Below are 26,782 nucleotides of genomic sequence, written 5' to 3' on the forward strand. Positions count from 1 at the left end.
TTTATAATACTTTATCCCTATCAAATAGCCTGTGACCATGGACTTCAAAGGCATTACTGTCATAAAAACGTATGTTTAATCATCTTTCGGTTAATTCGATTATATAAACATTCTTTATTCCTACTAGTGCCCTAAAATGATCTATTTTATTTCTTATACTTCTAGTATTACAATAGTAACAATTAAGCCTACCACTAGAACTACTTCTGTACTCATTTCCTACGCTAAACTTTTCTCTTCATCTTATTTTTTGCTCATAGTTTATCTTGCCTCACACCAATATCTAGTCCTAGTTTGAAATTTTCTCTACAGCTGAGCTAATAGTCAAAGAAATAAAACAAACCATATTTTATTTAAACGTATACGATCTCTTTCAAAAGGACCTCTTTTTCAGTTAAAGGAAATAATTAAACTGAAAATAAACGCTGCAAGTAAACAAAAGGTGATCAAAACATATATCCAATCTACAATGAAAAATTAAAAGAATTTTGAAATATTTTTTCATTGTCACTTACTTTTGAACATTATATCGCTTCCAATGGTGTTAATAAAAGTATTTCTTTATATATTATTTACTCTGTAATGACACAGGTACTGAGTTTGATGACATGGTTATGAATCCTGCAATTAAGATGGCTGACCTAGGAAACCAGAGGATTTATGAAAACCTGAGGATTGAAAGGGATCGAACCTATGAAAACGTAATAGCTCAACAGGAATTTCTTCCAAATCAGGTCAGCCAAGTCTTAGAGGCGCGTTTTTGTAGGAAACTTCCGATTCAAAGTATATTGAAAATGTATTGAAATTAACCACATGGAATAAACTCATTTAGAAGTCATTTCAGTTCTATTCTTTTCAATACATAAGAAATGTTTTTGTTTTGTGTTGTTTTTTTTTTTAGTTTTGTACCTTTAAAATTTTCCAACACTGTCCAGTCATGAAATATCGTGTTTGCTAAAGTATCATCATTTCGTATTGACATGATGTTTCGTGACATGCCAACGACTGATAAAAAAAAAAAAAAAAGATTGATTTCGATGTGGCGTGCAACTCTTAAAGTACCAAAATTTTTCTGTGATATTCCTCAAAAGAAAATGCAGGAAACAGATTTTTTTGCTGTTTTGTATATTCTAAGGTGTTGTAAATAAATCGTTCATGTATTCAACGTCCTAATTCTTACATAGGACGAACTCATGTATTCCGTACTGTCTCTTTCCGAAACTAAACCACAGCTGGTGAAAAATACAGACGTAGAGCATACGGAATATGCAAATATTGACCACCAGAGGAGCGACTATCTTCGACCATGTTCAGGGATGGAAACAGAAGAAGAGATGGATGGTTACTCTGTAGAAACGCCATTAATGAATAGTTTGAAAAGTGATAGAAGAGTAAGTTTGTAGTTACTTATGAAACTAGCCGATAAAGAAACCAAGAAACACTTCTGTTCGCTACAGTACTATGTAATATTACTTACTGAATTTTCTTTTTGAATGACACATTTATGATAAATAGACCTCACAGTAAATCTTTTTTGTATTAGTATATAATGTTTTGTGTTTATTTTGTTGTTGTTGTTATTGTAAAATATCTACCATATTTGCACGAACTCTTTTTAGGAACATAGATGCCGACTGTTTAATTCATATTAAGCTCTGTTGATTCAGGAAGAGAAAAGTATTATATATAAGTATACACAATCAAATGTTCTCTGATCTATGTAAGTATCCCTGTTCTTGATATATACTCAGATTAATAACGAATTAATGGCAATGGCTAAAGGATGAAGTCTAATTTCGAAACATAATGTGTGAACTGATTGTTTACAGATACAAATATGTAAAAATACAAAAGGTTTCCAATAACATCATAAATATTAGTCAGGAGAGTCGATTAAAACTATGATGCATAATAAACATAAAAAAAAAACAATTTATATAAATCCATAAACTTCAGAGTTAAATCCAAATACATTTTTCTTCTGTAACATAAGACTATTCATGGTACTAAAAGTAGATTTCCAATCCAGGTATATTATTGATATACATAATAATTAATAAAATAGCTATTTCCTTCACCATAGTTCCTGATAACTGCCAGTACACAAACTTGAAGAACTCTTTGATATATAATGGTTAAAGTGTTTGATTAATTTAGTTATTTGATATCTGTAAGTTGAAAAAAAGAAACATAAGTATAACTGATAAATATAATTAACTTAGAGACGTTAAATGTTAGCAAATTTGTTAAGCAAACGTGTTAAATATATTGAAATTAAACGACTTTTGCTTCTTTCAAATTTGAGTTCAAGGCGAATATTAAAACGCTAGTGTGAGACACGAACAACTAGTAAACCAAGTTCTGCAAATTAGGAGCTAATAACACCATTACTTACTTTACTTAGTTAAATATAATTCCTAATACCCATTGCGTATATTGTTCCATACGAAATGATCGCAAATATGTTATTAATGCATGAGCCAGAATACATTTTTTTAATATTTGTGCAAAGCTACATAAACGCTGTATGCATTAGTCATCTCTAACTTTGAACTGATAGACGAAAGGGAGTGCGGCTATTCAAAAGCACATCCCGCCAACTCTTGGTTTAATTTAATCGAATGATAAGATTTGAGTGTCACTCTACAATGCAACCACGTCTTCAAATAGCGGAGCGGGATTTTGTTGGAAAGGGACGCAAGCCATGAACTGTCAGATTAATAGTGCTGTATGATTTGACTAGGCCTACAAGTTTTTCATTGTTTTTAAGCATAAAGCTAAACCGATCTATCTGCGCTTTTCCCACTGCTATATCGATTTTTTTAATTTAAACGTTACATGGCCTAAACTTCCTTTTCATTCACCATGGGAGGGACACAAACGCACATAACATAGTATATATAGAATCCATCACAAGGAAAACGATATATAGTAGTGGAATAGAAAAGTTCTGCTAGATTTACAATAATGGACGTAGGGCGCATGTTAGAATCTATGAAGGTAACCAAAACTCCTGCGCCTTTATCTGAATAATATCATAAGCAAAAATTCATCAAAAAGTTCATACCTTGAGTATTCAAGATTTAGGCAATTAGAAAAATAACTGTAGCAGATGCAACAATCACTTCTTTATAACAGAAAACAGTTTTAAATAAAAGTTCTCTCTTCACAAAAGAACATGACTTTCACATGGACTGCACGTGAGGGTTTGATTATATCTTTATTGAAGTAATTTTTATGAGTAATAATCGAAAATGAGCTTCTAAAAAATATTATTTTTTTTAAGTAACGGAAGCAATTTTAATACATAAAACATTACAGTTTATATCTTGAATATTTTAAGTTCTGTACGTTTAATCATTTTGGTACAATTCGAACACTTTTTACGTACAGTTCTCAGTTTCTAATGATGTCTACACAACGTCAACTCAATTTTGCATCTAGTTTGTTACAGCTTATTCTAATCAAACATATAATTACCATATTAGTAACTGCGTTGACGTTGGAGTATTTTCTTTTATTTTCTTGTTAGATTGTCATCTTAGAAATAAATAATATCTAAAAACGTGTTCGTATTGCTTTAAATTTAGATGTCTTAAATGAAAATTATTTACAATAGCTGATGAAATGCGTTCACAAAGCCTGTTTGTAATATATTCGCTTTCATTCTTTGCTACGTTCCAGCAAAGTGTATATATTCCAGTCTATGTAACTTTCATTTGTGAATACGAACAACTGTTTTTACACAGTGTGCTTGAATCATTTGACCATTGTCACAACAGATATTACAGAATAGGTCCACAATATATCAAATCCAGCAGAGGTGTAAGTACACTCACATTTCTATGATTCGGGAACATCGTTTGTTTCAGAGTCACAGTACACAATGTCAAGTTCATGTCCACATAGATTAGCCAGTTGATATTCATTACCTCCTATCTCACTCATTAAACTGTTCACCTGAGACAAGTGGACTGCACAGACTAGCAACTACATCTTCTTGAATAGAAACATCTCCAACCGAGTAAGATAATTCCTTATTTGATTTGGAGATAGTTTATCAAGAAACACCTTTTATTCTTAATGTTGGACATGTTTCCCTCTTCTCAGTTAAGATCAACTCTGATTATCTCTCATAAATGTCGAAGAATAATGGAAACGGGTTGTCTGAAATAGCATTATTGATATTAAATAACTTATAACCATCTGATGAGTGAGACTTTTCTACACGCACCAGTTAAAAAATCACCTAAGAGTATATATATATATATATTAAATATATGATCGATTTTATTAAATTAAATACACATTTTACTTTCGACAACGATATTATGGAACCACACGTTTATTTCGCTCTGAATCAATAGAAATAACCTACGATAAGAGTAATATAAGCAATTAGAATGACATTAAATACAACCTAACCATTAGTACTTTAATGTTCAACTTATAAAGATTAGAATTCCTTGTTTTATCAGTTCAAATTTTGGACCTTAACAATTCACAGTCCTGTACGACAGATAGTCTTTAGGCCACGCCCTGACGCTCGTTGCGATAGAATTTAAGATTTATATTCGGAGCAGTGACGTATGTTTTAATGTTCACTCCTTTTCAATGGTTTTATAGAATTTGGTATTTGATAATTCTGAAACAATGTACGGAAACGAATAATTAGGTTCCGGAACACGATTGATTCTTTTACACCATTATTCATTAATGTGATATTTATAACTTTATTTAATCTAAAATATTTATGAGAGGAGTTTCATTTGCAAACAAAGTATGTTAGTTGCTTTAATCAGAGTGATAACTTTCAGTTTTTGTTTGTTGTGGATTTTGCAGAGAACTACCTGAGGGCTATCTACATTATCCGTCCTAATTTAGCAGTATAAGACCAGTCACTACCACTTCGGCGAACTCTTGGGCTACTCTTTTTTTTACCAACAAATAGTGAGATTGACCGTAATATTATAACGCTCCCACAGCTGAAAGGGCGAGCATATTTATTACGATGGGAATCGAACCAGCGACCCTCAGATTACAAGTCGAGTGCCTGAACCACCTGGCCATACCAGGCTCAATTTTTGTTTTGATAATTTACTTATAACTTGTTCAGTACCATGAAATTCACTTAACTAAAACAGTGCAGACAAAGCATAAAGAAGATAAAATTCACAACATGAAAGGATTCAATAGTGTAAAATAATAAGCGATCCAAGCAATTAACTTCTGAGCCATCCGAGTTATTCGCTAGGTGTAAGGTGCAATCCAGTATAGCCAAATCTATACTCTTTGCTTCTTGATTCTCTATTTGACACAATTTCAATTTTCCTGAAATATTTTTATTTTTCCGGGCAAGACAACGATTAGCATGCTAAGCTGCTTATCAGAAACCACCTAACACCATTTAAACTGTGGTCACATTATTAATAAAAGTTAGGTGATTCACTATCTTCAAAAAAAGTACAACATTCTTATGACGGTAAGTGTTGTTGGTAGCTGCCTTCAGAAGTTCCAACTAGGTACAGCTTCACCTGCATGTCATTCATCTAGAACATAAGATATACGTTTTAATTCCGTATTAACCATGTTAAATATTTTTTGAAAGAAATATATTTTTATGAGACAACGTTACTTATTTTATTATAAGTTGTGATAGGAAAACTATCTGGCGATCAAACTTGAAAAAACAAAACAAAAATAGAGCTAACTAGGACTTTAAATAGGAAAAAAATATACACAAATTACCAGAATAGGTTATTCGTTTTCATAAGTGAATAAATAGGATTTCTGTAGTTAATGTTTCATTAGAGCAATATTTGTGGACATATACAGTACGCTTAATGTGTGAGCTAATGCTTCTAAATTTGAAAATGGGTGTTAACATGATTTTCGGTCACTCAATATTTTCATCAATTATTTTAACTTTTTTAACGATCAATGTTTTACTACACTTTTTTTCACTGCGTACATTTTGTAGGACCACAAATATCCGTTAATACACGAAGACTTACGGTTTTCCACCCACCCTTCCTAACACTTCATTAACCAAATACTATTAAATGATTGGTCGGTCAAACTTTTGGTACAAAGCTACACAAGATCTGTATGAGTATAAATATTCTTAATTTTGAACTGATAGAAGGCAGTAACTTGTTATCTCTCACTGATAACTCTTCGTGTGTTTTTTTTAACCTGGCAATATACTGGGATCTAACCTTTATTTTTATCGTACATGCACGGTCTTCCATTTGCAGAGCGTGGATTTTGCAGTAAAAGTACGCGAACCACATCTAATTCATGGTTAAATGGAGCCACTCACGCTACTTACCGATACAAATAAAAAGTTTATAAAATTAAAAAAAACACTTTACACTACCAGTTCTTCATCACTTATCAAATAATAACCCGTATTTCTTTGGCTACGAAACTCGACTCGCAATTTTAGTCGGGGGTATTATGATGTGACTGTCAAACTCTATTTTCGTTGTTAAAGAGTAGCCCAAGAGTTGGCAACGGATGGCGTTTAGTGGCTACTATATTGCTTCAAAATTACGGACTGCTTCAGGTGGCTTTGAGCAAAATTAAAAACAAACCAAAAATCAAACTTACTTATCTTGTACTTTATTTTTATCTAAGGATAAATCACTTTATCTTACTTTACCTAGTTCCATATTTTAAAAGAGACTTCGTCAATTGATTTTAACATGTGTTTTACTCCTTCAAAGACCTATTGTACTTTCGCAGTACCATAATACCTACTTGTCAGTTAAATATTGCTTTATTATAAAATATATAACCTATCAACATCTGGTAAATTTCAGTGCTCAGTTGTTATAGTATATCCACTATATTTTCCACATACAACATTAATATTGATTGAGTTTCATTACAACTTATAATAACGATATAACAATCAATATCTTACCAGGTCTGATATCATCGTCAAAGTGTGTAAGAAATAATAAAATCTCTTCTGGATGTATCTTTTAGTTCTTAATATCGTAAACTCGTATAGTTTTATGTTTTAAAGATTACCAAGCTACACTCTCTCTCTTTCGACTGTGAAAACTTGAAGTACAATAGAAAGACTGACTTTTTTTTTTCAGGGTGGAAGAACAGATTGGAAAAGGCCAGTTGTATCAACGGTAGTCTAAAAACACCGTTCCCTACACATTACGATAATAACCTGTCGTCTGTGAAGAAATTACTCAAAGATACGATTAAGAAATGTTTTATCTGTTTCTTTTAAATCTCATCATGGGGTACTAAAACTGTTTCCGGTAACTGAAAGATTGTGATTTTTTTTTTCAGTGAACCGAACCCGCTGTGCATCGATTTACTATCTTTTGTCAGACCACCGACACTGACCGTGTTCTTTGCCTAAATCTCACAAACTTGTTATGAAACTTATTTCAGTTATACCTGTACTGATGTAATTTGTCGCACTAACGTCCGAAGTGTTTTATTTACTAACTTATTCTCGAACGACGTCGTTCATTTACAAAGTGTTTCCTGATGATTCGTTTATTTATCATTAAAGCTCCTTATGACAGGAGCAGAAGATCCTTATTTTTAATATTCTTGTGGTTTATTCGTTGAATTAATGTGCTTTTGTGATCAAAGTTTTTGGTCTCTTTGGATAAGTGTTTTAAATTGTTTACTTATATAACGCTCGTTATGTTCAAAATATTCAGTAGGACACAGAAGAAAAGACACTTGTCATGGCATCAATTTTCCATATTATAGTTCCAACCCTCTATTTTTAAACGCAACGAAATTACAATAAAATTAATTCATTCATCACGCAATAAGCACGAGGTATTTATGAATCCATAGAAAAATGTTAAATCACAAGATGTTTAATTAACTCAATCTAAAGTGATCAAATAATAAACATATTGTTATATCATTCAGATAATGCTCACTTAGAGTAAACGATAATCACTGCTCCCCAATATTTAATCTGTTTCATAATTTATTAAAAATTTTGTAAGCTAAATCATTTTTTTTCAATTTTTGAAGATTTCACGAATGTTTTGCTTGCATCCAAACTAATCTAAACAATTCTGATTGTAATTGGTTATTAATTATTTAATTGTATACTATACAAATTAATTATTCCAAAGATAAAAGTAATATTCTATTTATCACAACTTTTGCTCAAATTATGTTGAAAAAAATTCCTCACTTATTTTTATACTCTCTCTATAAAATTATATGTCCGTTTTCTAGTATCTTGTTAATTCCACAACAGAAGTCAAAACATTTTCTGAAACAAACACTGTCCTAATCTAGTTTACAATCTAACTTAAGGATGAAACATTATCACCTCTTTCCAAAATTAGTGTCACTGTATAAGTTGGATTTGGTGTTGCTTTTGGAATTATAATTGTGAAGTAAGAAATCTAAGCGACATACTGCAGTCACGATTGGTTGATTGTGTTATAATTTTTGTACATATTTATGTTGTAAACAATATACAGTAAATAAGTCACGTTAGTTTGTAGTAATAATTCAATACCAGTTTGTCTTATGTGTTGTATTAAATATTTTTATTGATAGCTCGTATATAACCTGGAAGTCAAACGCATCTCCTGTTTTATGTTTGTTTCCTAAAAAAATCTTAAAATAGTGTTTTTAAGTAAATGAATTTCTAATGGTGAATAAACTGTACAAAAATTGTCACAGTTTTGATTGCCTTTTGATTCTTGATTACAGTATTTCATTGCTCAACTAAATAGAACAGAACTAATGACAGTCAGTTTTCCTAGAATCATGGGTTCGATTCCCCTTGGTGGACTCAGCAGATATCCCAATAAGGCTTTGCTATAAGAAAAAAACACACATATACAGTAAGTTTTCAGAATTGAGCTAAATTAAAAAGTGTGTTTAAAACATCTATTTACTGTAATTCGCTAATTCCAGGACGCGAAATAAGTAATTTTTTTTTCAGAGTAAGAAAAGCGGTTTTCTTAATATTTTTTGAAGAAATTTCTATAGCATCACAAATAAAAATATAGTTTATTGAGGCAGACTTTGAAACCTAACAGGAAACTCCCAGAAAATCTATGATTAAAATAATAGATACACCAACCCCACACTAACTGGTTTTTATTCCTTCTGTTATTTAACTCCAAGAAAATCTATGATTAAAATAATAGATACACCAACCCCACACTAACTGGTTTTTATTCCTTCTGTTATTTAACTCCAAGAAAATATATGATTAAAATAATAGATACACCAACCCCACACTAACTGGTTTTTATTCCTTCTGTTATTTATCATCTTGGGAAAATAGTAAAAAAAATTCAAATAGTTTTTGATGCTAAGTATGTATTTCGTATTGAATTTTCCTCTTTTTGTCATAAAACTTTTAGTAATGCCATTTACAACCATGTATAAACACAAACGAAATTACCGAAACAAATGTATAAAAAGTAGATGAATGGAGATAGGCATATGGAAATATAAGTAAGACGAATTTGTGCCTATTTCTTGTAGCAAAGCCATATCGGATTACTTGTTGTGTCCACCGAAGCTCTAATGCTTAGCGTTGTAAATCCATAGACTTTTTTCTGTCCTTCCGGAGGAATCGATGAAGACAAAGAAAAAAAAAATGATATATTTAACACGAGATCTACCGCAATAGGCTATTACTCTATTTAATTAGCCAAATGAATTTCTGCCTTTATTTTAGAATACCTTAAATGATCTAGTCTAACGAAACGAAGGAAATCTAAATTTGTTTAGGTTTTTGCCGGTTGGTTTTAGAATATCAAAGAGTTTATCTTTGTAGTCCACAGTAAAATGTTAGAGATTCGAAGTATATCTAATATCTTGATTGACGCACATTTTAGTAAAGTTTACGGTTTGCGATGCGATCAATACCAGAGCTTGGGATATTTCCAATCTCAACTACTTGTAGAAAAATCTGTTCATTTTAGAGAAAGATCAATCTAATTTCACGAGAACACCGTTACACTTCGCAACATACTCAATTCCATAAAGCAACGATGACAGCACGGATATCTTTACCAGATTTCTTTAATAAAATTAAAGTTCTTTCATCATGTGGGTTACACTTATAAAACCCCATAAACCAAAACTCGTGTTTATAACTTATCTATAAAAAACTTAAAGCTGTATAAAAGTTCATACAATGGATGAAAGATTTTCTTATCAGAGTTTTAACAATAGCAACCAGTTGTAATACCTACAAGCTTGTTTGCTTGAAGTTAATGACAAAGCTACATAACGGGCTATCTGTGCCTGCTCACAACGGGTATCAATACCCGATTTCTTGCGTAGTAATTTTGCAGACATACCGTTGTGCCATTGAACCGCGGATCTTAGGTTTTTCTAATTTAAAAAGTATCTTTATACTATCTCAAATTAGCAATCCCTTAGAGAATCTCTATCTAACTGAAAGATCACGTCAATACCTCCTACCAGTGGCACAACGTGTGTATTCGAACTTATGTTGCCAGTAAACGGGTTTCAATACCGTGAAGTTTTGTATTTAATAACAAACAAACAAAACGAAAACTTTAAAGCCGTTATACAAGTCATAAAACAAAGTTGTAATCTACGAGTAAAATTTAATGTTATCAAACATATTCCAACTGACACCGCCAAGATGAGTAATTAAAAGTTCTGATCTAAACAATATTTGCTGTTTAAAGCACGAAAAAATAACTTAAATAATACATCAGAGGGATTTGTAATGAAACAACAGAACTGAACTGTTAAAGCACAAAACTATAATGTTGAAACATATGAGTCTACTGTTATCATAAATCTATAACAAACTAATATATAATTTACTGTAAAACTATAATCCTCTACAAATAGTACAGACAGAACGTAGAATACGACAACTTTCCAAATCACAAAAGACAGAAAGGCAAACACATTATCGTTCTTATTGATAACTGGATTTCTTCGAAACAGGTGTAGCCCAAGGACACACGTTAATCTGAGTGTAGGCTGAACCGGAATTTCCTTGAACTAAGGCTGCTAAAGTAAATAATATTTGACATTTTAAGTTTATTTCAACTGAAATTTAATTAATTAAACGAACTCATTCATGACTATACACATGTTCACACTTTATTAGTACTAAAGGAAAATTCAGAGAAGGTTCTACGTGTGGTAAGTTCTAAGTTTGAGCAACACACTTGTATTTTGAGTATCTTGATAACTTATTGTGATATGAATTTTACAAAATGATAATCTATCACGTGTGGAATAAAAAATATCGTCAGGAGTTGCAGCCCTCCACAACCACTTGATTGGAATATAACTGAACACATTACAAATAGAAGACATTACAGAAGAAAACATTAAGCACGTCAACTCTGTACTACAATAATATGTGTTGTACTCACCACGAGTACTGAAAACCTTTTTTTTCGTCGTAAGTCTTCATACAAACCAGTGTACCCCTGGAAGACAGTTGCGCGAGTCTCTTAGACTCATTTCATGTCAACAGACTAGCTGAACTAAATGGAGCTTATGTGCTAGTAACTTCAGTTCACAAATATACTTTTTGTTCCTAATACAACTAGACATATCGCCATAACTGCACCTAAATGCGAAAACAAATACGTACTACACACAGATTGGAAATCAAAGTGTCTAAGTTGTTATCGGTGTATAAATAATCATTACATCATGCGTCATTACTAGTATTTATTTTCATAAACTGCCTCACACTTTCATGAAATCCATGGAGAATTAAATACATCTAAAGAAACTTAGAATAACAACTATAATAACAAACAGGTTATTTTGTTAAGTAAATAGCATGTGATGAGAACCGAGGACAAATACTTTCTTTCGACAGTCTAGCTGAAGAGCACGGTGCTGATATGTTGATAACTGCAGTTTTTAACAGGTCACACAAGTAAATTAAGCTGAAAAAACGGTTAAAATTTAGAAATGAATTTGCAATGTAATATAACACACCTCAACAGGTATCAACAGTTTAATTTCTAAGCCTCCTTTGAACCAGAAGTTTGAATATTTTACAACACAACGTCTACTATCAGTGGAAACACGCAAACGTTTCTCCTCCCACGACTACGTGTAACACAATAAATGATGGCTATTCTCTCCTGGTCTATCGATTACCTGTGCACAAATCCGTGTTCTAATTCCATCAAACAACATAGTCTTCTAGAAATTAGCTTTCACAAAGCTCGTGTCTTAACGTTATCAAAATAAATACACTTATCGCTTAAAGCAACGATTAAGAGACGTTTTAAGATTAGCGAACAGTACAATTCACATTGCCGATTTATGTCATGCACCACGTTTGGTATCACGTGTTTGTAAATAAATATTTTCCAACATCCTAATAAAAAGCAAGTAACAATGCAATCTGTTCCTCTTTCTCTAGTACTTTACATCCATAGTTTAATTGTATTATTTTATCTTTTGATATTTTCTAACTCTATAATATAGGTGAATAACACGGTAATGACTAGTGCGGGAAACTAACTACGGTTTCTTGAATTCCGCGCAAAGCTACACGAGAGTTACTTGCATTAGCCAGCCCAAATTAGTCAGTTATGCAGTTATTCAACAGCATACACACTACCAATTGTTAGGCTACTCATTTCTAACGAATAGTGGGATTTACCTTAACATAATGACGCCCAAACGGTTGAAAGGACGAGCATTTTCGATAGCGGGATTTGATCCCGTGAGAAACTAAATCGATACTTGAAAATAATAAAATTTAGCCTGAGTTAATTTTGACGAAACTGAAAGGTGTGAATTCCTTAAAGTAAATGCTGTTGTGAGAAACTTTTAAATCATTTCTTATGCTATTAGGCCCGGCATGACCAGGTAGTTAAGACACTCGACTCGTAATTCGAGGGTCACGGGTTCGAATCCCCATCACACCAAACATGTTCGCCCTTTCAGCCGTGGGACTTTATAATGTGACGGTCAATCCTACTATATGTTGGTAAAAGAGTAGCCCAAGAGTTGGCGGTGGGTGGTGATGACTAGCTGCCCTCATATAGCTTTGCGCGAAATTAAAAAGAAACAAAAACAAACAAACTTATTCGATTAAACGATAAAGCTTAACACTGTTGTGATATTTTTAGTCCATGTTCACTCAAACCACTCCTCTATTCATTCAGGTGAACTAAAAGCCCTTTGTGCTGGTACGTGAGCATATAAAGTTCAGGTTTCCTTCTAGACATAAAATTGTTCAGTCGAAGTTTTGTTTTTATGTTAGTAGCCTAAAGTTTGAATCATCCAAATGAAATAGCTACTTAGAGATCTTAATATTTAATCATGATGGAATATCAACTAAATTATTTGGTCATATTAATAATTAATCAATATGACGGAATGGAAATTGAATTATTTGGTCATACTAATATTAAATTATAATAAAATGGAAGCTGGATTCGTTGGTAATATTACTAATTATTCCTAATGGAATGGCAACTAAATTATTTGGTCATATTAATAATTAATCCTGATGGAATGAAAGCTGAAATCTTTTGTATTATTAATAATGGATCTCAATGAAATGGAAGCTGAATTATTTGGTCATATTAATAATTAATCCTGATGAAATGAAAGTTGATGTATAGTCGCATATTTCCATCTTTTGTTTTGTAAAGAGAGGACAGTTTCTCAAAAATCAGCATCAACAAAAAAGTATTTTTCAACCAATATGATGTTATGCAGTTGAAGGAAAAATTAAGTAATCAAATACTTCATTACTCTTGGTATGGTTCAAAGTACTGACATCGTGGTGTAATTCAGAAACTGTTTTGTTCTGTACAGTTTGTCTCACTTGATGAGATGTTGGATTTAAAGACCGACTGGCGTTTAACTTATCATCTGTAAAATACACCTGTTGTTTTTCAATACTTTTTTTAAGCTAGAATTGCTCCAAGATGTTACTTTTGCTATTTCTATAGACGTTGAGAACATAAATTAAAAGCAAACATTGTTGAGATAAAACGTTGTTTTTTTCTCGTTTTCAGTTATAATTTGTTTCTCATCATTATAACCATGTTCAATGAATTATTCAACACTTCAATGTTAATTATAGAAAATTTCTTCTGGCTTCAACATTAATTTATGTTTTCATTATTATTAACGCCTCGGCATGGCCAGGTGGATTAAAGCGAGTGACTTGTAATCTGAGAGTCACGGGTTCGCATCCCCGTCGCACCAAACATGCTCACCCTTTCAGCCGTGGGGGCAATATAATGTGACGGTCAATTTCACTATTTGTTTGGAAAAGAATAGCCCAAAAAAGAGTAGACGGTGGGTGGTGGTAACTAGCTGTCTTCCCTCTAGTCTTACACTGCTAAATTAGGGACGGCTAGCACGGATAGCCCTTGTGTAGCTTCGCACGAAATTCAAAATCAACAACATCATTATTATTATTTACTTGTGTCGTGAGGAATGTACCAATCTTTAGGGAAACATTTAAGATAGGAAACCGTAACATCATTAATTATATTTTGATTAATATTTTTATTAATAAAATTTTGATTGAAACTTCCTGTTACCTTTAATCAAATATTCATTTTATAAATAGAAAAAAATGTAAAATTTATTCACATATTCTAACATATTTTTCTTAAATTATCTCAAAACCCGTTCTAACCTTACCAAATTTTTTCGATGCAGTAGAATTTAAATACAAAAAGGTGTTCCATCTCTAGTTTTATTTACATTGTTTCTACATTTTCAATTCTTTTTACAAACATACAAATACAAAATGTCATGTGATATTCTTTCAATTTCAATATCACTGTCTGATACATGGTTCTGTTTTCTACAGGTAAATGTAACTGTGGGAATCATGTTTGAGGGACACTTCATTACTTCGAGAGGTACAGAATAAGGTAAGATTTTAAAAGAGAATTTTAGACATTGCAGATATTGTTGAGTGATACATTTCTGTTGAATAATCTGTGAATGCTATAAATTTGACGTGGAAAACATCTGCAAAATGATGTTCTAAAAACTGACTAAAGGTGTCATTTCTAGCCCAAACACGGAGGACAAATTTAAGGAAGGATAAATATACTGTAATTTAAAAGCAAACTATTTAAAAGCGTTTAAATTATATTTATATCAAATTAAAGAAAAAACAGTTTAGGATATTATCATGTTTCACAGTGATTTGCCTATATCTTTGTAGGTTCATTACTAAATTTGAATGCGAACAACAAGCAGGGTGAAAAAATGTAACAAATCGTAAGATCAAAAATTTAGTAAGTTCTTTATTGAAATAAATTAATAACTTAAGGAATTAATTAATCTTTTCCGCTCATTAAACCTGTTATTCTTTCCTGGTAGGTTCGTTTTATAAACATTACAAATGAATTTTATGTTTAATTAAGATTGTTCAACAAACGTGTACACGTATTTGCTAATACCATTTATATGTTGTAATAAACAGGATTTAGTCCTAGCTCAGTTATTGTGGAACACTTTGGTTCACAGTTTATCCACGGGACTCAGTGCCAAATGAACTGTGAAATACTTTGATTCACAATAGTTCCACGGGAAAACATACTGAGTTTTGGAACACATTGGTCCATAACATCTTCTCGAAAAGATTTACTGACTGAATTGTATAACATCTTGTCTTTTTTTTAAATAAACCATAAAATACAATTAAAATAAATGAAAATAAATTGACAGACGACAGTAGCGTTGGTCTTCTCTGTCAAATCAAGTTGGTAAAAATGCTGTTGTTGTGAAAGGGTGGACTTATTAGTAAATGCAAACTACATAGGTCAAATAATTTCTTTTCAACTTCTTAAGTAATCCACGCATTAATATACAATTATTTGTATATTAATCTTTAATCTTTGTGTGAAATTCCAGAAAACATAGAAACGGTTAGATATTTTTGTGAAACTTAGAAACTGAAGATGAAAATTCACTATGAAAATGGTTCAAAAACTTGATGTTGCTTTCGATGCAAATGTAAATTACATGACACAGTTCTTGCATGCAGAAGTTATTAGCAAATAATGTATGTGCCATTAAAAATCTTGACTTTTCATTTATAGTTCTTGGAGGAAATGGGAAAATGAGTTGTGCATATTTTTGTAAGAAACTGGAAAACTTGTTAATTTACTTAAATTAATAACATATTTCAGAAGTTAAATTAGTAAAACTGACTACAAATATATATTTTTTTTACTTTTTTTCTTCAGATACTAAACCATTAGCTACCTTGTGATGAAATTACGAATTTCTGCCACATAATATTCCCATTTTGCTAATGTAACAAAAGATAAACTTGAACAAATTATCAAAATTACCAACTTCTGCCACAAATTATCAAAATAACTGGTAAAGATTTATTGATGCACAGTTAATCTAGAATTTCAAAATGTTTTCGAAATCAGATTTGAAAAGAAACCCTATTACCAACAACTCCTATGAGTTAAAGTATTTGATTACATTTCAAAAGGCCCGGTATGGCCAGGTGGTTAAGGCACTCGACTCGTAATCCGAGTGTCTTGAGTTTGAATCCCCGTCACACCAAACATGCTCCTCATTTCAGCCGTGGAAGCGTTACAATGTGACGGTCAGTAACCCATATTCGTCGGTAAAAGGGTAGCCCAAGAGTTGACAGCGGGTGGTAATGACGAGCTGCCTTTCCTCTAGTCTTACATTGCTAAATTAGGGACGGCTAGCGCAGATAACCCTCGAGTAGCTTTGCGCAAAATTCAAAACTAAACAAAACATTTCAAACACCTTAATGTTATATAAGTTACAAGAGTAACATTTTAACCACTTCATCCAAGATATAATACTGCGTGGTTTTTCATTCAAATTATGTTTAATGAATCAATACTTAGAACTGATAAAGATTGGAAGGCCAATTACACGTGGTCTTGCAAAGTCTTTATCAAATATCAAAAACAGAAGGCTACTACATGAAGTAAAGAAACAGTGAACGATACAACAGATAAAATTTACAGATAAAGTTTAGTGGAGAAGAAACTCTGCCAGACTTTTATTGCTGTGGTGTTTTCACTCAAAACAGTAAATAATGTATCTGATGATTGGAAACTTTGTACTTATACTTTTGTGTGTATTTATTTAAGAGCATCAATATAGTTGCTATCAAAGATTCACGTAACACAGAAAACATATTTAATGCTTGACCAACTACCCTCAATTTACTTTAGGGCAAACGCACTATTTTTCAGAGTAATTTCAATAAGGTACATTATAGAAAACACTGTTCCAAAATATATCCAAGAAATCTGATCGTAACAGCTCATAAACAACATAATGCAAACATGTAACGATTGCTTTATATTCACAAAATTTTCAACCTCGGGTCATGGCGGAATCAAATAGTTTTTAACAAAGCAATACACACTGATGGAAATCAGAATTAAATTTTTAATCGGCAAAAAAACACAATGAAAATCAGATCTCAGTCAGTACAAATGTTGCTAAATTATTTCAAATGACTCATTTGAAATCTAGAGAGCAACACTCTGTTTGCTTGTTTTTGAATTTCGCGCAAAGCTATGCGAGGGCTATCTTCGCTAGCTGTCCCTAATTTAGCAGTGTAAGACTAGAGGGAAGGTACCTGGTCATCAACACCTGCTACCAGCTATGTTGCTACTATTTTTACAACGACTAGTGGGATTGACCGTCACCTCATAACGCTCCAAGGCTGAAAGGACGAACATGTTTGGTGAGAGGGCAACTTTCTCGGGTTCTTAAACACTTTGTGGTTAAATATTCCTTCGATGCTCCATTTTTTAGTATTCATACATGCACAAAAATGGCCTCAAAAAGTATAATTTTTTAAACGTAAGCATCAAACAACTGTTAGTCTACCATCTTGGTGTGTAAAAGAATCAACTATTTTACTAAAAATATCTGTTTGTTCGACGATACTTTAGTTAATATGATATTTGAAATTGTTAAGGTTTATACTCTGCTATTTTAACTCGTAAGAATTAAAAAAGTAATTTCAATATATATTAACGTTTAAGAAGCATAAATGGAAACTTCCTATGAATATAATATTAAATATTATGCAGTATATCATTTCTACTTGCTATATAAGTACATATTGCTTTCATCATGTGATTTATTTCTCGTCTGACCATGTGGGCAGTTTAATTTTTGTTCAACTATTACATTATTCATCTGTTTCACTAGTATTTATTCTACGATATCTTGTTCGTTGTGATAATTAAAACTGTTTTCTTTATTTCATAGTGTCAACTACAAGTTCCATGAATTTCTACATTCACTAGAGGATTAAATACTACGTTGTATTAAGGCGTGTGACTCGTAATCTGAGGGTCACGGGTTCGCATCCCCTTCGCCCCAAACATACTCGCCCTTTCAGCCGTGTGGACATTATTATGTGACGGTCAATCCAACTATTCGTTGGTAAAAGTGTAGCCCAAGAGTTGGCGGTGGGTGATGATGACTAGCTGCCTTCCCTATAGTCTTACACTGCTAAATTAGGGACGGCTAGCACAGATAGCCCTCGAGTAGCTTTGTGCGAAATTCAAAAACAAACAAACGTTGTATTAAATCTGTTTTCCTGTATCACCACGTCGTTAAAGTCAATGTAGCCATGTCAGGTCGTGTCTTATTACACAAACATGCTCTTGACAACAATCCTGCAACGTAGTTTCCATTGCAGAAGTCTTCTTCATTAACGTTGTTATGCTTAAAGCACTCCACTTCTTACTCCCTTTTGAAATCCATCTATTGCACGAAGACAACGGTTTCTGAGCACCCATTTCAACGCTTCAATTTCATAAAAAAATAATAGGCCCTCTATCTATATGACTTTTCAGGGAATAGCATGAATGCCCAGCTCATTCTCCAACTGCTTGAGGTATGCAACGGTTTAACAAATATATATCGTGAAATCATCTCGTTTACACTTGTGTCACTTTTCCACATGGTGATGCTTCTTCGTGATGTTTCGTGCTATGAATAGTGTGTTTGTGGACTCATTTCTGTTACAACTTGGTTCACCACAATATAATTTCAGATTTTTGCAGGTATCTTTCTGTTGACACACATTCCTCTGCTTACCACCACAGGTATCTTAACGGTCATCTTAATTGAATTATAGAGCCGTGAATAGCATATGTTTGCAATTATCAAAGGAGACACTAGATATTACAGTAGAATATCTGGTACTTCTTTCTATATCGAGTATAAACGTGTCTGATCTATTGACAGTATGGATAACGAGAGACAAGCATGTCATGTCACTCCAGGAAACTATTAGTTCTCCAAACTACGCAAATCTTCAAAATGGAACTTATAAGGGAAAATAAATTACTTTCAATCACTGAATAAGGAAATAATTTCAGACAAATCACATATTAAAAAAATATATTTATCAGTCTTTGATTTCTATCAGATTTCTCTGAGACGTGCTCAGAATTTTTCTTTTAATTATAAAAGTGAAAACCTTGTAATTAATCTAATGACTTCCTTGATTGTAGTGCCAGTTGATACCAAATTACTACTTCTAGCATCATTCTTAAAAAAATAGTTTCAGTAACATTTTTTTTACAAATCTCTTAATCACTCAACAGCGGTTAAGCACCTTTGGTGATTCACTGTGTCACTAACCTTATAAAGTGTGGAAAAGCTGGAAGTTGCTAAACACACAAAAAAAGAGTGATTCCAGTAAGAGACAACCAAAACGTGTTGTTAATAATGTTTATTATAGTGTCATAATGTATCACAAATGTAATAACAAAATACTCAAATTCAGAAAGGCTCGGCATTGCCAGGTGGTTAGGGCACTCAACTCGTAACCTGAGGATCGCGGGTTGGAATTCTTGTCACACCAAGCATGCTCGCCCTTTTAGCCGTAGGGGCGTTATAATGTGACGGTCAATCCAACTATTCTTTGGTTAAAGAGTAGCCCAATAGTTGGAGGTAGGTCTTACACTGCTAAATTAGGGATTGCTAGCGCAGATAGCCTTCGTGGTCGATTTTAAAACAAACAAACCCATTAAGGAATAACTAGCTACACAACTATCACCTACACACAAACGTATTCAAACGAAGGAGGTGTGAAACGAATGATGGCTTTAATATATTGGGAGTAATGAAATACAGAACCCATTAAAGTACATCTCAATCACAGATGGCTGATATGTATTTTTATTGTTTTTATTTTACTACTCGGTTTGTTCGCGAGAGAATGTTACTTAAACCAGAATACCAACCAAAAATACTTATTATGTGTATTTCAGCTTATATCGATGACAGTAACACAGCACAAAATGAATGTAATTCCGTTAAATCAAACATACCATAATACTATGCTCACGTTATATTCTTAGTCTTTCAAATGATCCTGTCAATGAAAGAAGGTATTAAGGTAACAAGAAAATAAAATTCTTGAGGGGATTCTATGATATATTCCTTTATCTTTCTTACATGTTGTCTGGTCTTAGAATCCCTGTCTCACCATTCGTAAGGTGAGTGTGAGTTCCTCACCTATACCGCTTGACTTTCAATCATCTAAGAGGTTGAGCTGATATTCTATGTCTATCAGTCTGGCTCTTTGTTCAACATCTGAAAGAAATCGATGTGATTACAAATGAGTGGATTGGTTAATACAATCATGTATCAAGCTGAGGAAATCTCTATTGTATAACATTATTATGAGTTTCTAAGGTGCAACGAGAGACGATTGTGTAAATAAGATATTGCTTGTCAAGTCACTTTTCTTATATTGCCGCTTCTAATCTCGAGAAAAATACTAAAGAGGAGAATTTATTATCTCTTTGGTTTCATTTGTATGTATGTGTGTGTGTGTAGCTAGCGTGAAGGACTTCTTACTAGTTCAACAGACATAATGAGTTTACAAAAAAACTAAGGTTGTCTTAACGGCTCAGTGCTTAGTGCCAGTTAACAAGGCCTAGATGTAGCACTCATGCTTGATGACTGACTCAAGAGGATGAACAAACACGAGACTAAAGGCGCTGTTAGTTTGAAGCTCCAAATAATTCGTAAATGAGATATTTTACTGTCAGAAAAGAAGTAGTTTAGAATTGGATAAAATGTTAATGTAGATCCAAAAATAAATCTATAGATCTGTTGGTACTACAATATTCTTGGATCTTTGGATCTGTAGATGTTATAAGATCTTTGAATCTCTTGATCTGCAAATGTTACAAGATCTTTCGATCTCTATATCTACAGACGTTACATGAACTTTGGACCTCTTGATCAGCAGATGTTACAAGATTTTTGGTTATCTTGATCTATATGTATTACAAAATCTTTGGATTTCTGGATCAGCAGATGTTAAAAGATCCTTGGATCTCTATGTATACAAATGTTACAGAAATATCTGGACCTGCACATGTTACAAAATCCTGTGTTATAAAATCACGGGTCCATAATTTTTAGAGCTTTAAATTAGAGCTCATAAAGCGTACACGTGCCAGACGATGTCTTCTAGGTAGATTCTTAGGACCTTAAGTAATTGAAGACTGTATTAAGCTTACTTTATAAAACAAACTTCAGTTGTAAATTGCATGCATAACCACAAAAACAAAAAGACACTAAACCGATCCCAACTTCTAATTTATGTGACTTCAGGTCTTTGCCGAACTCTGTCTTAATAAGTTTTTTAAATGATGATTGCGGAATTCTTACAACAATTAAATTACAACGAAAGTACCTCTTGCGGCTCTAATAATTAATAATAGCTAATTATTACGAAAGTACCTGCTGGGGCTGTAATCATTAATTATAACTAATTATTACAAATTTACCTATTGGGGCTCTAAAACGTAATTATAATTAATTATCACAAAAGGACTACTTAGAGCTCTAATAAAGATCATAACTAATAAACTGGTAAAACGTTCGTTTATGTTTAAAAATAATCTTTACAGCAAGTATAAATGATTTTCTTATTACTAATGTACACTGGAACGACTTTGTGAAGGCTATATTTAAAGGAAGAGATACCGAATATCTCATTCTAACTGTGATTCCACTCTAACTTTCCTTTTGTAAACAAATAGCTTCAGCTTTATTAAAGACTAATTTGAAACTCAAAAATAAAAGCATATTACAATTACAAAAACATTCATATAAACACTTTATTTTCATTTATAAAGAGTATACGATATATTTGTTACAATGCTTTTATCCGAAGAATGCACTTTCTTTTGTAATATGCTTTTTCTATAGCTCCAAATGCATGAGTAAACAATGGAATGTTAATGTTTATTTTCACCCACACACACATACTCTAAGCTGAAATCATTATTTGAAATTAACACCCTTTACTTCAGAGACAACTATCATGCTTACGAAAACATACGATTAGCAGGAATGTTGTTTTATCTATATTTACATTCCTGTCTTGATCTATTCATTAAATTACTCTTATCCGGCATTTTAATTAGACAAACGAGTCATTCTATGGGCTTCTAGTGGCATATTATTGTTACGCTGGCAACGTTTCTTCTAGCTCCTTCCTGGCCTTTCAATTTCAAACCAAGCTTGGCAACGTACGTTTCGCTTAGGTATCATTTAGTTATTTGATTTAGCCGTATTCAAAAACAGTTATATGTATAAAGTAGACGAATGCCTGCACGAAATCAAGCGGTGTTAACAAATGTTAGTCTTTTATACATCCATACTGTAAAATGCATATGAACGTTCTAAGTTTAAAATAAAGTACAAAGCATTAGAAACTGTATAGGATATTTTGTTGTGTGCTGAAACAACGAAAGTAATAGATCTAAGACAGGTGTGATAACTATTGCGTGTTACTTCTAGTCGTTGAATTTTCGGTTTTCAATAAAAGAAAGTTTTTTTTAAAACATGATACAAATGCATGATTTAACCATATTTTAAACTAAGGAGTAACAAACAGAAATGAGTTACGAACAATGGCTAATCATTAACAAAGTAAATTTCTATAGATACTACAAAAATACAAAATAAATAATTAAATATTTAGTGTTTGCTTTCAAAAAGAGGAGTACTATTGTGTATATTTGTTTGATACCGTACGTTTACCAATATACGATTAGAAAATAATTTTCTTCCCACAGTTCTGTCAGGATATTTTTTTCCATTTGTCATCCTCAGATATATTCATATCTAGATTTTTTGCAGGTCAAGTCATGATTGCGTGTTTTACAACATTTTATTTGTAGAATTCAATTTTATATATTTGTTGAAAGCTTAGGATCACTGGTCCCTGGTCTGTTCTTAAAGGAATAGTATGATGAGTAAAATCCTGTTCGTACCTGTTAGCCGTCAAGGTGCCATCAACTTTTTGTTGGTCTGTAAGATTACTGGCTGAGGTGCAGCCGTTAACTAACTGCACTGGTTCTCCTAGTCTGCTGTACTGTAAATGTTGTAGGTTGACAGAAATACTTTTTCTCCTCTTTGCTATCGAACACACTCTTTGATTCTTATTGAATATTTTGAACTTTGCCTCCCAGCGTCTCAGCGGTATGTCTGCGGACTTACAACGCTAAAAACCGGGTTTCGATACCTGTGGTGGGCAAGCACAGATAGCCCATTGAGTAGCTTTGTGCTTAATTCAAAACAACAATTTTGAACTTTGATTCATTTGTGAAAGGTATTTCCTCCCAAATATGTTTATCATATCTTTTCAAGTCTGATGCCCATTTCGATATTTTTAATTTGTTCTTTCGCTTGAGCAGTGGATTTTGATCAGTAATGCATGGATTGAAGCCATTCATGCTAAAGTTTATCTTATTATTATGAAAATACCTATGCAGCTGTATTTATGACTAGATCCTAGACAAGGTCTTCACTAAATCGTTGTGAATTAAGTAAAGAGCATACATACCCTGATTTACTTAAAACCATTTGCGAAGATTTTGAACATTTTCCTCTCGACAGACGTATCAGTTAAAATTGGATGGCTGCCAAATATAGTGTAAGTTATCACCATGCGATTATAAAATGGTACAGTTTACTTTCTTACAATAACTGAGAGAGGGAAACGGTTGCGTGCCTTTATCCATGTTTTATATTTGTTTTATTCATTTTGTTCTGTAATTGTTCCTTAAGACCTGGTGATTAGAGTGCTTGACTCGTATCCTGAGAATTGCAGGATTTCACCCCATCACAGAACGTGTTCGCACTACGATCGTTATACTTTTCACTGAAAATGAGTAGCCAAAGAGCTGAGAATGATTGGCGTTGACTCCTCTAGTCTATAACAGCAAAATTATAATGGCTTCGGGCAAAAATTCAATGAATTAACAAACCATAATTATTCCCAATATTGTAACATTTTACTTTAATTAAAATTACGTATTGAAATGTCAATGTTTTATTTCAGTTTTTTTTTATTTATTATTAAGTTAAATAATAGGTGAGGTTTATCTAGGCAGTGATAAAAGATTCTAAAATGTTTATTTTAGAGTCTCTTATCACTGACTCGACAAACCTCACATACAAAGAGACAAGATGACTGGTGTCTGAAATAATTGTTTTACACAATTATTCGATTATCTTTAACAGGTAGAAGATAAATTATTCAAATTATAAACAAAATGTTTGAAAAACTTGGTTTTGGAACATGACGTAATTAAAAAGTTTGTGTTCAAATTCTCTTTTGTATGATAGTTTAATTGTTAACTCAAGCTATAAACCTGCTAAATCTAGTTCTTTTTCCAATAGTTTATTATGAGTTCAGTGCATAAAATAAACCAAGGATAAAGTGTTGGTTTCTTCAAACTCAAATATAAAATCGGGATATCTACAATGAGATTAACGCAAAGATCGAACTCTAAATGTTAGCATTATACTCCTGAGTCTTTCCACTAACAATGGAGAACAAAAACAAGAAAAATAAATTAAACACCAATGTTAATATAAAACAAAATTTGGATTTTTAAATTTAATCGTTTTCTTTGTTTTAAGGAGTGAGAAGTGAAAACATGGAGTGGTCACCTTGTCAAACATTAGAGATACTTTTGCGAACTAATCAGCCAGTTGATAACCGATGTCATTTCACAAGCAAATTATACCTTGGAATCCTAAACAAATGGTTGATTCGTATTTATAGAGTACTTATTTATTTGAATAATTGTGTGATGAAATTATTACCAAACCTGATAAAAAATAAAAATTACAGTTACGTAAATATATTTTCCGAGGTTAGTTGTTCAAATAAAATATCTTCATTAGAATATACAAACAACCTGTTTGCACCACTTTCGTGTGTATTTGGTCCTTTTCGAACAATACGGATTTATCTGTATGTAAGAAGAAATTCCAGACTTAAAATATACTTATGTAACAAGTCTTACCAAGTTTCTATTAATTTATCCAGAAGGAACGCTTGAGAAACTCCACACTTCAAACACAGTCATTACAAATTCTCACACACGTTTTAAGACATCCATCAAAAATAGATCGAATAAACGGGCAAATCAACAGTGTGTAGATAAAACAGTGATGCAAGTCGCAAGTAGCGAAACATCTATCAGGTTTTCGTGTACTTAAGAGACTCCTAAGGGAAAGAGAATTTCTCCTGATTTTTGATTTAGGTCGATTGGCTGTTCTTAAGCGCAGAAGTATACTGTTCTCTGCAAACCACAGATTTCTAAATTCGATTTTTAAGGTCGTAACCCTGCAGTTTATTTATTCGTTTGTAGTTAAGCCCAAACCTGTACAATGGGCTATCTGTGTCTATGCTCTGTCCAACAAGGGTGACAGAACTCGATTTCTAGCATTGCAAGCATACAGTTAGTCGCTGAGATGTGAACCCCTTTCTGAAAACTCTGACAAATCATACTAAGAAATTTTACGTTAGCTTTTATTTATTAGAAAAAGTAGATGGAACAAAGATCTCATGATAAAAAAAGGGAATTACTTCACACTAGTTCCAAAATTCATCAAATAGATTCTCTTGCTTATCATTGAAGATATGAAAATGTAATTGCTAAAGTTTTATTAGCGATGTCAAACTGCATGATCAGGACACATTTCACATTGCGATAGTTTGAGTTAGGAGCTGTATTTAAGATGAAAAGTAAGATAAGAGACGAAAACATATATTATTATAGATGCCTTAATGACAAACAATAAATTTCCTCAACATTTCGTCAATAATTTGTGTTTCCGACTTATCATATGATTCTAAAGTAATTTTAATATAATTTTTAAAATAAAAAGCACTTAATGCCCCAGATACGTAAAATTTATAAAGTGATTTAAACAGCCTTTATATAAAAGCCTGTTATATCGTACACAGATTCAAGAACACCTACTAGTTTGTACTTAGGACTCTTTAAGCATATGCCTTTTATGTCTGTGAGAATATTTGTAATATTAAAACAAATATCTCATCTGGAAAAAATAAAACTCGTAACAATATTACATTGACGTATCTTGAGAAATATGTTTTGTACTCAATTTTCAAATTTCGACAAGAAACGATATATTCACTGCAGTGGAATAGCTGGGATGGTAATGACGTAATGAATGATGTAAGAGAGTAAATATGCTTGGATAGAATATGATTGAAAAATAAGAATGTATAATACAGTGTAAAATGCTAAAAAATATTGGAACTTGGCTACAGCGCAAAAGTGTAATAAATCAACAACGGGTCAGAATTAATGTTTCCAAAAACACTTGTAGACGTAATTTAATTAACTTTCCCTGAAACTTAGATTTATTCGGAGCGATTTGTCTTTTAACACAATTTTCTGTGCTATCAAAAGGTCTGATTGACAAGTAATAA

At 32.4% G+C, this 26,782-nt stretch overlaps 1 protein-coding gene across 2 annotated transcripts in view; it reads left to right on the forward strand.

Moving 5' to 3' along the window:
• LOC143225277 (neural cell adhesion molecule 2-like) overlaps positions 1–8,682 on the forward strand; it is a 102,395-nt gene extending 93,713 nt beyond the window's left edge. Inside the window, exons 13-15 of one of the 2 annotated variants that reach the window (XM_076454377.1) lie at positions 592–734; positions 1,185–1,391; positions 7,110–8,682. In XM_076454377.1, the coding sequence (XP_076310492.1) occupies positions 592–734; positions 1,185–1,391; positions 7,110–7,157 (398 nt within the window). In that variant the 3' untranslated portion in view covers positions 7,158–8,682. The remainder of the gene's footprint in view (positions 1–591; positions 735–1,184; positions 1,392–7,109) is intronic. The other variant, XM_076454379.1, reaches the window with a different exon arrangement.
• Positions 8,683–26,782: the final 18,100 nt, after the last annotated feature.

Source organism: Tachypleus tridentatus, chromosome 9, assembly GCF_004210375.1.
Source record: "Tachypleus tridentatus isolate NWPU-2018 chromosome 9, ASM421037v1, whole genome shotgun sequence".
Lineage (NCBI taxonomy): Eukaryota > Metazoa > Arthropoda > Merostomata > Xiphosura > Limulidae > Tachypleus > Tachypleus tridentatus.